This window comes from Ambystoma mexicanum, chromosome 8, assembly GCF_040938575.1.
Source record: "Ambystoma mexicanum isolate Mex_15411 chromosome 8, UKY_AmexF1_1, whole genome shotgun sequence".
In the NCBI taxonomy this organism is placed as follows: Eukaryota; Metazoa; Chordata; class Amphibia; order Caudata; family Ambystomatidae; genus Ambystoma; species Ambystoma mexicanum.
Genome location: NC_090929.1, coordinates 675521866 through 675536538, shown reverse-complemented (window position 1 = coordinate 675536538; position 14673 = coordinate 675521866). Strand labels below are relative to the sequence as shown.

Genomic DNA, 14673 nt, shown 5'->3' with positions numbered 1-14673 from the left:
CAAAACTTGCCCTAAAGAGCAGATTACAATATAAGATATTTTTCAGCTGTGTGATAGCAATTTGTCTGGTCTAATTCTATTCAGTTTTTTAAACTGAAGTCTATATTTGCCTTTCTGAGTTCATGTTGCATTGTATTCAAATGAGAATGACAAATTCGAATAGCAAGAAATTATTCGGCGGAGCCGAATAGCTTTCTTTCATCCGGGATTCGGCCAAATACTTACTCGAAGCCGAAGTTCGGTACACCCCTAATAGAGACTAGCTCTAAGTTGAAGTTGTGCTTTGGCCTTTTTATACCCAGAACTGATAAATGGTGAAAACAGTGCTTGGTTTTAATTTCGAGCGAGGGTGAGGAGGAAGGGGCGACTGTGAGTATCTATTTAATTGTCCTTATTGGAAAGATGTATTTCTCGTATGAAGTGTCTATGATCTTGCTACTGTGTGGTGGTGATGGTATGGTAATGATTATAATGTAGATATCTAGGTGAAGTAAGAGTACACATAATCCACATTTTTCTGAATTCCTTTTCAGGCACCTAAAAAGATGATCCGCTACATTGATAATCAAGTGGTGAGCACAAAGGGAGAAAGGTACAAAGACGTGAAGAAACCAGAGAGTGAGGAGATGAAGAAAACCTACGTCAGCCTAAAGCCTGCCAGAAAATACAGATTCCACTGACTTGCTGATCGATTTAAAGAAACTGTCCCTGGTGGATGTAGTTGAAATCCAGCCAGACATAATGACCCGAATTTGGTGCCCTTGCCAGAGCTATGGTCGCTAAGAACATGTGTACATTTCTAATTCAAGGAATTGAGGATTAACTTGATGGTCTGCAATGGTGCAAGAAATGTGCATTATTATTCCACTGGAAAACGCTGGAGTATGCGGTCTGCATGAAGAATGACTTGCTTCCTGAGGATTTTCTGTGTGTATTCGTAAAAATGTGCATGACAAATGTGTTGATTTTTTTCTGTTATAGAGCCATTGGATGGTGTAGCAAAAACGTTGTTGGCAGGCACCCATGCAAATGAGTCAAGGGTGTCGTATACAAAATGTCCGCAAATAGAATGTCACAAATAACATTCCGGATGGTATAGACAAAGTGCCAGACTTCTGCTGTTTACTGGCACATGATCTGCCGTTTTATTTTTGCTCTTGTCCAGCACTTTTACCATCCAGAATGCTTCTGCTAAACGCAGAGACAGTTATATGGAAAGCTCTATTAAATAGCTGCAAAGGACTGGAAAACGAACATTGCTGTTATTGAGATATTGCATGGATAGCGTAGGACCTGAAACCTAATATGTAGGACATAGTGGAGTGAGTGTTTGTTTTACCGAAAACCTTTGTCAATCTTGTGATATGTTTGTGCAGACCTGTTAACTACCTCTAGGACTAATGAGTAAATTTACTACAAAAACTGGTAATGAGAATTCACTGTGGCAGATTTAATTAAGTTTGTCAGCATGTTTGCTTTTCTGGAAATAAGTCTGTTGGGTGTTTTCATTGCACACAAAAAATGCCTTTGTCCCAGTTACCTGGTCTTTTTTCTAAGATCCACCTACAGGTAGTGCTTCAGAAACATGGGTTGATATTACTGTATCGGCGGTGTAGTTTTGTGAGCAGACAAGTCAGTCCCAGGGCAAAGAATGATGGTGCAAATCTGGTGGAAATGAGTGACGTGGGCCAATGTGACGTGAGGCAAGACTGAGGGACATGGAGAACTGGGCACATCTGGGTAAATTAAAGTGAAGGGTCTGTTCTTGTAGCACTGAGGACATGGGGCCAGTCGAGGGCTCCTGGGTAGTTTTGGGATAAATGAGTGACATTACATATGGACAGGTGGTCAAGGAGCAATGAGTAACACACGTGGGGCAAATCAAGGGGCTGTGGGACCCGGCGCCTGATGGATCAGAACACTTCTCTTCTATAGCACTGCTTGTATATTGTATTGCTTTAAAAAAAAATCTTATTTGGCCCAGAATCGTGCTATAAAATTCACCATTTTAATCCTGAGACATTCCTTTTAAAAATGGGAGAACTGCTCCTGCCCCATCCAGCCAAAACCTTTCTGGGTTGGTTCTGGCTCCCGCTTGTTAAAACGGGAGGAATGTTTTTGCCCACCACTTTAAAAATAATTGACAGGAACCAAAAGACTTGTCGGGTTAATCACTTGAATTTTTTTAGCGTTATTTTGACTATTGCAACCCAGGGTTCAGAAAAGAGTGTCTACACCAGATGTGTATATCTCGGTGTGGACATATTTGGACTCCTTCTCCCCCTGCCCCCCCCCCCCAAGTACCATTCAATTAAAGATGGCACAAAAAGAAATGCTCTACATAGACTGAGACACTGTTTATGCACCAGGATATAGATAACAAAAGCTAACATGGTTTACACGACAGCTATATTTGCCCAGCAGGAAACATTGTATAGTTTTAATTTCGATTTTTAAATAGATCTTTAATCTCCATTTATTTGCCGTTTCCAATTTGAAATTCTTGAGAAAAAATAACTAGACTTGACCATAGCTCATATTCTATAGGGTTCAATGCCAGCATCCACATCAATTGCTAGTGGTGAGCCTTACATAAAAACAATGTAAAGGAATAATTGAGTACTGAAACGTGTAAGTCTTTTTACGCTGTTAGAAAACAAGTAAACTGCTGCAAAATCACAGTAGGACTGATGCATTTTACCTTTTTGGATTTTCATTACTTGCCGATGTTTATATAACTTTGAATTCTATAATATCTGCTGAGACAGCACTCGTAGAAACGTGAATTTACTTCCCAAATGCACCTTTGTTCCAAAAGAAAAGCAAAAAGTGTACCTATAATTAAACCTTTTTTTAAAACAATATATACACAAGAAACGCGTGTTTTCCTTTATTTGTTGTATGGATTGGGGCCAAGCTGCAGCCAGATGCATAAGGAGTTCAGGGATACAGAGTACAGGGTAGATTACAGTGGAGTTTGTAAATTGGGGTGAACATTATGGAGAGGGAGGGGAGGATTTCCTTAGTATTTGGTGTAAAAGAAGGTATGGGTTGGATTCCTGTCCCTCACCGCCTGTTAGTTTGTAAAAACCTTCTAATGAGCAGAGGCATGGGGGTTGGGGGTTCTTTCAAAAGCAAATGCAAAGGAATAGAGGGAGAGGGATATCAATCTGGGTCAGCGTAAGAATGAACTTAGCTTTAGGGTAAGATTAGAATGGAAAATAAAGTTAGCCAGGGTTTTGGGTAGTCTATTTTGTGGTTGAAATATGTGGTGTTTAATCATAACCTGAAGATGTAGGCCTGCAAGAGATGTTTGCCCCATCGCTCACAGAATACTGTGAGGGGAGCTTTCCTAAAGTCCACTGTGGGGTAAGACTTTATAAAACTATCCCAATGGTTTGTAGATTCCCAACTCATAGTATCAGTCTGTACTACTCATGGAACCTTGGTAGAGTGGCAGCGCAGCCAGGCTTATCATAAGTGAAAGATGTAAACTGTAGGCAAGTACACTGAACCTAGTTAGTAATGCAATTCAAAGAAACACTTGCATATACATAGATATTAAAATATAGATTATTATATTTACACAAGGTCTTTAAATACTCAGCATTTTAAACCAAAACACACAGGAATACTTTTATATACTTTTCAAAGGCCACTGCATAGGTTGTAGTTGCTTGCTGTTACAATTGTTACTGCATTTTGACACTAATGACAGTTCTACCGTACTATCGGTAATAACGTGCACTCAAGCACACACAAAGATACAGTAGTTGTATTTAGTTAGCAAAACCACATAAGCTAATGACTTTTATGAAGGAAAACAGTTGGTTATTGTAACACTAGCAGGGTTTAAGGTTATAGAGGCATTTTCTTCGCAGAGCAAGGATTTTAAAGTCCAAAATGCAACCCTAGCTAAAAGGCAGTTCTGAGAGGCTCAAAGTCTTGTGAAGCAGCAGAATACAAAGGTTTCTGTGGATACTTTCTAGTCTCTGGCCTTTAAGATGCAGGAAGATTAAACCAATATTGGAGCCCCTGTTAAAGGACTCGCAAAAGGGGGACACAAGCATCAGCTTGGGTCGGAGATAAGGGGGGGCACCTTGTGCACCTCTATGTGCACTCCAACGCTCTGCAGCGACTTTTCAGATTAAGGTAAGAATACCTTTTTCCCCACAGTACCTTTAGGTTTGAAGAAATGTGTGTGGCTGGATTCTGCTTGATGTAGCAGTGCTGGACCCGACCTCCGGATTCCTCGGTCTGGTGACGAAAGGCAGGACAATGGACTGGATCTCTGAGCAGCAGTCTAGAGGGAGGACCTCTGGCATGGATTTCTTCAGCTCGTCTGGTTACTCTCCGGTTTTGGCGCCTTTTCTTCAGCACCAACAACGGACCCAATTCGCCCTGTCACCCTTTGATTCCTGGAGTCCAGCACTCTGCTGAGGGGTCTTGAATGAGTCGGATTGTGTCTCTGGAGGTTCACCTGTAGCTCAGCAAAGATTTGGATGGATTCAGCCTTTAAAAGACGATGGACTTCAATTGGGTCGGAGACTCTTGGTATTGGGGTTCTGCAGCTATCTAGAGGCACAGCACCTCAGGAGATGATTCAGATTGGAGTTTGTCTAGGGACTGGTTGTTCCCACCAGTCAAAGTGAAGGAGTCGTCCTCTTCCGAGTTCCTCTAAGGCACAGAAAACTGGGTCAGGGAAGCAGTGGTCGCTTGACTGTGTTGCAAAGGGTCTGCAGCTGTCTCTAGTTGTCGTAGTCTTCGGTTTCTTCAGCTTTTGGTGTTCTACTTGCCTTTCACTTCAGGAACCTCACCTTTTTAGTCAGTTTCAGCACACACTCCTCTGCAATCTCTCTCAGTATGCAGAAGTGGCGGCTGGCTGTCAAATCAGGACAGCCAGACCCCCAATGGGAGCTGGTTCCATTCAGGGACTTAAGCAGACAAAGGGCAGGGGAGTGAAAAAAAACCCTCCCCTACTTACTGCCTGTCTAGGCACACTGGAGCCTAGGTGGGGACACCCAAGGGTTCCCGCCAAAGGCAAAACACGCACACAGACCTCCCCTCCCAGAATGGTAGGAGAAGGGCTAACCAAGAACAACCACGCTAGAAATGGCAAAAGAAGAAAAGCCCTCAAGTTGGTACTTTGGTGTCCATATTGTGCACAACTGGAACTGTGAATACAGTCTTTGGTAAGAGGAGAGGAAATGAAACTCCATAGGACAAGTAAAACGCAGAGAACCGAGTTCCAAAAGGTAGAGTCCATAAGAATGAATGAATGAGTGGAAAAAGGCTCCACTCATTAAGGATATAAAGAAAAAGGTCCAGAAGTGCTGCAAGAAGTGCTGGGGGGGACTCACTAGGAGAGGGGATGAAGCATAACCATGATACATCTCCCTAACAAATACCTATAGGGCAAACCATTGCAGTAGCCGTATGCAAACCCCACACTGATTGATTCAATCACAAAAAGATTGCAAAGTGGGCAGATGGGAAACCGTTAAATGCCTTGTATGCCTGCCTTAATGAAAACGCTCAGGGCATACTCTTCAGTTACTGCCATGAAACCCGCCTTACTTGCCTGCTAACCTCAGAGTATGCCTTTTATAAACCTCACTCGCTCTCCTATCTTGTGACTGCTATGTGACCATGCATTACTTTTCACCCGGGTACCTCCAAAACCTCTTGGTCTCCCTCAGACTGTGCGACCGGTTAACTCGCTTGGTGTTCATGCTAATTGCCAGGGCCTCTTTTCCAGCCAGACACCACTCCCAGAAATGTGTACATCACAAGTGACTTGGAGGAAATAAGGGATGTGATTATGCCCTAAAAAGCATCACTTATTGGCAAATGACTCCCATTTTTAGGTTTACTGATAAAGGACGATCCACGTCAAAACCTCTGTCGGGACTGCTGACCTTAGCATGGCCTGAGAAATTTAATTTAAAAAAAGTTATTTTAATGCTGTTTCAGTTCAGCAACCCATGAGGGGGCGGCGGCATTACTGGCCGATAATGACCCACAGCCAATGTTTCGCTTGGCCCTTAACATGTGCCTCTACCACCTTGTAATGTTCCCTGCCAAAGTTATAGATATTAGCACCCAAGAACGATTTTTGCAGTTTTAACAACTTGTTAATTTTTCATTAGAGAAATGGTGTAGTGGCAGTTTCTCCAATATAAAAAAAAGAAATAAACTTCGAAGGGATTGTGTCCTCTGACGTATTCCTTATCTTTGATAATTCGGCTCCAGCTTGCTGGCCTTGGAACATTTTTTTCTCAGTAGAGGGCGCTGCGCATCGACGTCTGTCGAGTTGGTGTCCATCGATAGCCACCGTATTGGTGCCGACGTCACCATGCCCATAAATAGCCACGCGCAGCGTCCGTTGCTCAGTTCCGTTTTTCCGCGCTTCGTGGTGCCTCGGAATATCGTTGCTCAGTTCTTCAGTCAAATATACTTCATTATCCCTCAAATACCGACTCGTACTCGATGGCTTCCTCATCGGAACCGACGACTCCACGGTCCGGCTTAAAAAAATGTCGAGACTGTGGAAAGAAAATGTCGTTGACCGATCCTCAGAGGATCGGTTTGTGGTGCCTGGGAGTCGAGCACCATTGTTCGGAGTGCGAGGACTGCATGTCCATGAAGGCGAAAGCCTTGAAGGAGCGTAAGGGGAAGCTCGAGAGAGGTAAGGCAGTTAAAACTTCTTCGAAAGTTTCCTCGGCGTAGTCGAGACATTAGTCTCCTCGCCATCACAAAAGACATTCTCGTTCTAGGTCTCAAAGCAGTTCCCATCACTCTTCGAGATCTAAGGATTCAAAAAAAGAGACGTCGAAGATCCCCTTCCTCGTCTTCCGTTTCCCCAAAAAGGGTCTCCTGCCCCACAAAACATAGCTCTCAGGCTGAGTGGGAGGAATTCAGGAAAAAGATGCTTAGCATCTTTGAGAAAGCGGCCTCGACCCCCTCGAAGACTGCTGAGGGTGATACCCTGGGTGAAAGACACGAAAAATCAAAACGACGCGAGTCGCAGCACCCGGCAAAAAACTACTCGAGAGCGTCACAAACCCTCGAGAAAAGGCCCTGTGCCATCGACGCCAGTTTCGAAGGTCCCTTCGATGCATAGATCTGCGTCTTCAACGCCATTATCGAAGGATTCTTCGACGCACAGGTCAGTCGATTCGACATCGACGCCGAGAAAGGACAAACCCACGGCCACCTCACAGCCAGTGGCCATACCCAGAGCCTCGATCACGAGAATGTCGACAACCTGGAGTAGAATTCCGATACTCTCGAGTTACTCAAGGCCTCTCCCAACTTTCTCGACGCCTTTTTCGATTGGCTTCGAAGCCTTTAACGTCTGCATCGACGACGTCGATGTTTTCTCAGCCAATTATGACGAATTTGGCCCCTTCTGCTCTGGAAATGGGATTTATACCATTTCCAAGAGCTGATCATTCCAGAGCCTTATCTATTTATGAAGAAGGGGAGAATTCGGATCAGGAAAGACCTTTTGAGTTGCAGGGATCTGCAACTCCTGTACCAGAGGAATTTACCTCTGAGGAAGGTAGGTTAAAGGACCTCCAAGAATCCTTTATATGAAGCAAGTGGGTTGGACACTTCCCCAGAAGTGGAATTTGCCAAACCAGACCCAGGGGAACATGCTGAAACCCCTTATAGAACCTTGATGGCAAGGATAATAAGAGTTTATGGGGTGGTCTACACCCTCACCTGCGTTTCAGCAAGACGACCTCAGACATTTTGGTTAAAGGTCCACAGGAGGATCCTATGGTGCCATTTCATGCGGATTACAAAGGAAAATATTGGCAAACTGGGAAACCCCTGAGGTTATCCCGGCGGTTAACAAAAAATGATCAGCCAAATATAGGGTATCTACTGCTGACCCTGAATATTTATTCAGACACCCAACTCCGGAGAGTCTGGTTGTTCAGGCAGCAACTTTATCAGGTAGTAAATCGGCTTACCCTACTGTTCCACCGGACGGGGATGACAAGAGATATGACTCTATGGCCAAAAAAGTATTTTCTGCATGTAGCATGGCATTGAAATCCATCAATGCTACTTGTACGCTCGCAAGGTTCAGCCACACACTTTGGGAGTGTGCTTCATGAGCGGCTGACTAAAGGGAAGCGTTTCTAAACATCATTAAGGATGGTAAAGATGCAATGTGCGAATCCCTTCAAACTGGCATCGATTCTGCTGACAGCATCAGCAGGGCCATGGCGGCAAGTACAACAACCCGGAGATTTGCTTGTTTGCGAAAGTCTGGTTTTGCTCCAGATGTGCAAAGCAGACTCTTGAATATGCCCTTTGACGGCTCTTCTTTGTTTGGTAAGAAGGCGGATGACAGTTTAGAAAAGCTACAAACATCAAAGGCAGCAGCAAAATCCCTGGGATCTGCAATCCGTCAGACACCATATCGCCCCTCAGGAACCTCTTGGAGAGGTAAGTCCTTTCGTTTCTATTCCGCATTCGGAAGAGGCAGAGGACAGCCGGTTCAAAGGGGTAAGAAAAGATTCACCCGAGGTGGACGGGTTAAAAATACAAAAGCCGCCGCAGCAGCAGCAGGTGCCTCTTTACCCTCGGCGTCTGCATCAGCCGCCTCCAAACCGTTCTGAGGACTCTCCTCAGAAGACACCAGTAGGGGGCAGGTTAACTCAACATCTGACGGAATGGCAGGCGATTACGTCAGATGCTTGGGCATTGGAGACAGTTGCCCAAGATTACTGCCTGCCTTTTCTATGCATCCCTTAGTCATCCACCGGGGAACAGCTCTCTGAAAGTTCCAGATCCGCTCCTCTTGCAGGAAATTGTAGACCTGCTAGAGAAAGGTGCCATAGAACCAGTACCTGTAGCGGAGAGGAACAAGGGCTGGTGGTACTCCTACTTATACCGAAGAAAGACGGAGGACGGAGAGCTATCTTGGACTTACGAGAATGGAACAAGTTCCTCAGGAAGGACAAGTTCAAGATGGTAACTCTCTCTCAGATCCTTCAGGCCCTCCAGCTCCAGGACTGGCTGGTATCTCTGGACCTCCAGGATGCTTATTTCCATGTGCCAATCCATCTCAAACACAGGAAATACCTGAGGTTCGCAATTGGCGGCTCTCAATATCAATTTTGAGTTCTGCCATTTGGGCTGACCTCCGCCCCGAGGGTCTTCAAGTTAATGTCGGTAGTGGCTGCAAGTCTAAGGAGGGGAGGGATTTACGTCTACCCCTACCTGGACGATTGGCTGATCAGGACTGTATCTTCGGAACAAGTTCAGATCCAGCTAGATTATGTCTGCCACTTCCTCACAAACTGGGCTTCTCCCTCAATTTAAAGAAGTCACAGATGATACCATCACAGAGACTCCAGTTCATCAGAGCGGTCCTGAACACTTCTTTGGGAAAAGCCTTGCCACCAGAGGTGAGGGCTCAAGATATTCTGCAGATGGTCACCAAGTTTCAAAATGCCCAACATCTCCCAGCCTTCGACTTTGTGAGGTTGCTAGGCCTCATGGCATCCTGCATCTTCCTTGTGCCAGAGGCTCGGCTGAGAATGAGATCTCTCCAGTGGGCACTAAGAACCCAGTGGTCGCAGTTCTCAGGAAAAATGACAGATCTCCTTTGGATTCCGGACAAGGTAGCCCGAGACCTTCAATGGTGGGCTTATCGAGAGAACATTTTGAAAGAACTGTGTTGGCAACCATGGCCAAAGATAACAGTAGTCTCGGACGCCTCACTCACGCGGTGGGGAGCCCATGCCAACGACTTGACCATCAGCGGTCGTTGGTCTCCATCGGAGTCCAGACTACACATCAACCTATTGGAGCCGAGAGCGATCAGACTAGCACTGAAAGCTTTCCTGCCATCAGTACAGGGAAAAAATGTCCTGATAATGACGGACAACACAGTGGCCATGCACTACCTCAACAAAAGAGGAGGCGTGGGATCACTGCCACTGTGCAGAGAGGCAATGCAACTCTGGTTTTGGGCAATTCAAGAAGGAATCTCTCCATCGGCAGTTCACCTCGCCGGAGAGAAGAACTTGACGGCGGACGCTCTGAGCAGGCAGGGCAGTCTCCCACGAGGGGGAGCTAGCTCAGGAAGTCCTTCAGGAGATCTTCACCCTTTGGCAAACCCCTCAAGTGGATCTGTTCGCCACCAGTACCAACAGGAAGTGCGATCTGTTTTGTTCAAGGGAATTTCCCCCGAGAGGAGCTCTAGGGGACGCGTTCGTAGTGGACTGGGAGTTTCCACTCCTGTACGGGTTTCCACCAGTCCCTGTCATTCCTCAAATGATCAAGAGGTTGAGAAGATTCCGGAGGACCATGATCCTAATTGCCCCAGACTGGGCCAGGAGAACGTGGTACCCAGACCTTCTGGACATGTCCATCTGCCCTCCAATTCGCCTTCCACTCAAGGAGAATCTTCTCTCACAGAAGGGAGGTCAGGTTCTCCATCCAGACATCAGAACCCTCAACCTTCACGCTTGGCTTCTGAAAGGTTGAGATACAAGGATTGGGACCTCCCTGATGACGTCATGGAGGTGTTGCTTTCGGCCAGAAGGCCAGCAACAAAGTCTTTATACCGCTGCCGTTGGAACAAATTTGCAGCTGGTGTAGAGAAGAGAATATCGACCCCTTTTCATGTGGTACACCAAGGGTGTTATCCTTTCTACTCTATTTGGCAAATTCAGGCCTTCAAGTTGGCACTATTAAGGGCTATCTCGCAGCGCTATCGATCTTCAAGCGCACTGCAGAGGAGCCATCGTATTTCGAATTACCCTTAGTAATACAATTTCTAAAGGGATTAACTAATGTCTATCCTCCAAGTCCATTCCAAGTTCCCTTATGGGACTTAAATTTAGTCGTAAATTTCCTGATGGGTACCCCTTTCGAACCACTCCACTCTTGTTCGATAAGATTTCTCACCCTTAAAACTGTCTTATTAGTGGCACTAACATCTGCTAGAAGAGTGAGTGAATTACAAGCTCTATCTTGTAAACCCCCTCATACAATTTTTCATAAAGACAAAGTTGTCCTACAAGTGAAGCCTAATTTCCTCCCAAAGGTGGTTTCTGAATTCCACATCACTCAGAAAATTACCTTACCTTCATTCTATCCTCCTCCCCATCCGGGGAAAGAGGAAGAAAGGCTACATAGGCTGGACCCAAGGTAGGCTTTAAGCTTTTACATCAGCAGACTTGCTAGGATTAGGCAAGCAGACCAACTGTTCGTAGGTTACTCAGGGCACAAATTGGGACTACCGATAACAAAACAGACCATTTCCAGATGGATTATTTTGGCCATTCTGGAATGTTACAAACTAGCAGGGAAAGAGCCTCCTCAAAATCTTAGGGCTCATTCAACCAGGGGTATCGCAGCCTCTTCGGCCCTCCAAAGAGGGGTTCCGGTTCGAGACATATGTGTGACTGCCACATGGTCGTCCGCACATACCTTCACAAGATTTTACAACCTGGATTTCTCCTCTAGTCAAGAGACTAGGTTTGGCAAAGCCGTATTGCATGCTGTTCATTCCTAAAGGGAAACGTGGCGTGTTTACTCCCACCTCCAATTACACACCACTGCTATGGGAGTCTATCAAAGATAAGGAATACGTCGGAGGACACAATCCCTTCGAAGAACAAGTTACTTCTTACCTGGTAACGTTCTTTCGATGGGATGTTCCTCGGACGTATTCGTTATCGCACCTCCCATCCATCCCCGCAGTAATACTTCCCTTGTGGTTGCAGTTTATGCTCCTTCAAGGTAAATAACCAATTCATGCAGGACTCATCTTATGCTACAAAACGGAACTGAGCAACGGATGCTGCGCCTGGCTATTTATGGGCATGGTGACGTCGGCGCCAATACGGTGGCTGTCGAGGGACACCAACTCGACGGACGTTGATGCGCAGCGCCCTCTACTGAGAAAAATGTTTCCGAGGCCAGCAAGCTGGAGACGAGGAATATGTTGGAGGAACATCCCATCGAAAGAACGTTACCAGGTAAGAAGTAACTTGTTCTACTGAAGAAAATGTCCGGCATAGAAACTGAGAAGGGAACTATTCGTAGTGCCTTCTGCCTCTGTGGTGGCCATTGGAGGATTAACAAAGTGAGGAAATGGGTGGTTTGGGACAAGCCTTGCAGGTAGTTGCTGGGGGTCCTGGTGACAGGTAAGGAGGCAGCAGAGGGCCAGTGCTGGTATCCCAGAAGGCAAGATACTGGCATTGTGCTGTGGGGTTTGGGGAGCTGGGAAAGTAGGCAATACCGTGCGGTAAGGCCTGCCTTAGGAGCTCACCTGTTTGGCTGGGACTTCTCCTGACAATACCTCCTGGCTGCCAATGTAGAGTACAAGAAAAAGCAAAGCTTTCATTAGAACCGGCCACAACACCCTCATTTCTTGGGATCCTCCTGAGGATCTTCATACTCACTGTTGAGGATCTTCATTCGCACTGTAAGGCAGCACATTAAACTTATAAATATGTCCACTTAAATCATTCTAACAGCAACTGAGACAGACACTTGATTTGTGTGCCTTCACCAGTTCAGAGTATACTCCTCCCTACCACCCTCACTCACTAATAACCTAATCCTACATGGGCAGCCACCCAAGAAACGCGCTTGGGCTAGAGTCGAATCATGGCAATGAAAGAATTTTGGCACCCGATTGTTGGGCTTAGTTACTGGCTCAAGAAAGAACATCCTTCCTCAAACCCTGGGTGTAGAATAGTGCATGAGATGTGTATGGATTCTAATGTCCGTGCGGTTGAATCTGGCTGAAGTACCAGGGGGCGTGTTGAAATCTACAAATTGATGTTTGCTTTCAAAGAGGAACAGAATTTTGCAAGCCTGGGGTGAGCGAATTAGTAGGAAAGAGGGGTAAGAGATTGGTAGAAGGGACAGTAGCGTTGACTTGGGGGGGGGGGGGGGGGCAGCGGGGGGGGGGGGGGTTGGAATAGGCGAAAGAGAAAGTCCATCTTTGAGGAGATCAGCATGGGTCCATCATTTGCCAGACGACTAATGGCACGGGTTACTCGAGCGGAGATTGCAGGAGTAAAGGAGGGGAAAGAAGAGTGGAGTGCCATCAGTGAAGAGGTGATACAAAAAGAGGAAATTAGACCCCCAAGGGAGGAGGTGAAGAGGAGAGGGTCTAGGACTGAGCCTTCTGGAACATATGAAAGTATATGTATGTTCTCAATTGGATGTTTACATCCATATGCTTCTCATCTGTAACTAAGCTGCCTACAACTAACAACGCTGCGATGCCCAAGGGCTGTATGAGCCTATACAAATGTAAAAAATAAACATCTTCAGGTGGGGTGGGCTGTTGTGGGGGAGGTGCTGGAGTTCCACGAGTTGGAAATAGTGGTCAGAGAAACTGGTGGAGACGGTCAAGTGCTATGTCTTTAAAGCTGAAGATGGCGCGTTTGGAGGATTGAGGGATGATCTACAGTGCTGAAGGTTGCAGAGAGGTCAAGAAGAATAAGGACTGAGAAGAGGTGAGTGTGACTGCCGATAGTTGGGAGACGCGTGTCTGTCTGTATGTATCAGAATTCGGCTTGTAGGAGGTCACAGACTGAGTATGCCTCAAGATTATGTACTATCTAGTTGAAAACGACACTTTGAAGGATTTGTTTTACGGTACTGGGATAGGAGGGGACTTGTTATGTTATTTTGCATTTCTATAGCGTCCTTATGTATCATTGGTATGATCTCAAAGTGCTGGTAGGTTGAACGCCCTTGGGAACCGCAGTTCAAGTCAGTAGAGAGAGAGAGTCGGAAGGTGCGTGGGTGCACCGTATGTGTGTGCAGCTGGTGTGGCACTTGCATGATAGTTGCTTCTTAGCGGTAGGTGTGGTGGTTGGGAGGTCAGGAATATGTGTTCATTCTGGTGGGTTGATACCCAGACTGATTTCTGGCTGCGTTAGGCCTGAGGAGACACTTAGGCTAGCGGTGGGTGCTCAGCTAGCTGTGTTTACTTAGGATGATGAGGATTATGAGGCGGGTGTTAGTATGAGAACAGCTATACCGAATGTGTCATAGTATCGCTGTGTTCTAGTTGAGCGGTGATGTATAGGAGAGAGTAAGCGTGGTGGTGTGGTATGGTGATTTTCAGTAAGGTGCTTGAGATGGAGCGCACATCTGTACCATCTATTCTATCCGTTTTATTCACTCTGTTCATTCAGCTTCGTCTGTTCGTACATTTCGTCTGGTTCATCATTTAGTTTACTGGTCTTTCCATTCAATCCATCTATTCGATCCTTCATCTACATAAACTACTCCATCCAATCTGTTGGTCCGTTTCATCCTTCCCCATCTGTTTAGTGTGTTGCGTTTGTTCCATCCTTTTTATTCATTTGATTTGTTCCATATGTTTTACTCACTTCATCAGTTCCACCCACCTCATCCAATTCCGTGCATTCCATCCGTTCCGTGCATTCCGTGCAGTCCATGCATTCCGTGCAGTCCATGCATTCCGTGCAGTCCATGCATTCCGTGCAGTCCATCCGTTCCATGCACTCCATCCATTCCATGCAGTCCATCGGTTCTATGCACTCCATCCATTCTGTCCGTTCCGTTTACTCCATCCGTTCCAACTACTCCATCGATTCTGTGCACCCCATCCATTCCGTGCACTCCATCCGTGCTATGCACTCCATTCGTTCC

At 46.0% G+C, this 14673-nt stretch overlaps 1 protein-coding gene across 2 annotated transcripts in view; it reads left to right on the top strand.

Annotated features, from left to right (window-relative positions):
- The window catches only part of CUEDC2 (CUE domain containing 2), a 226417-nt gene extending 223553 nt beyond the window's left edge, over positions 1 to 2864 (top strand). For both annotated transcript variants that reach the window (XM_069610475.1, XM_069610476.1), the window contains one exon: positions 534 to 2864. In XM_069610475.1, coding sequence (XP_069466576.1) covers positions 534 to 680 — 147 coding nt within the window. In that variant the 3' untranslated portion in view covers positions 681 to 2864. The remainder of the gene's footprint in view (positions 1 to 533) is intronic.
- The last annotated feature ends 11809 nt before the right edge of the window (positions 2865 to 14673 follow it).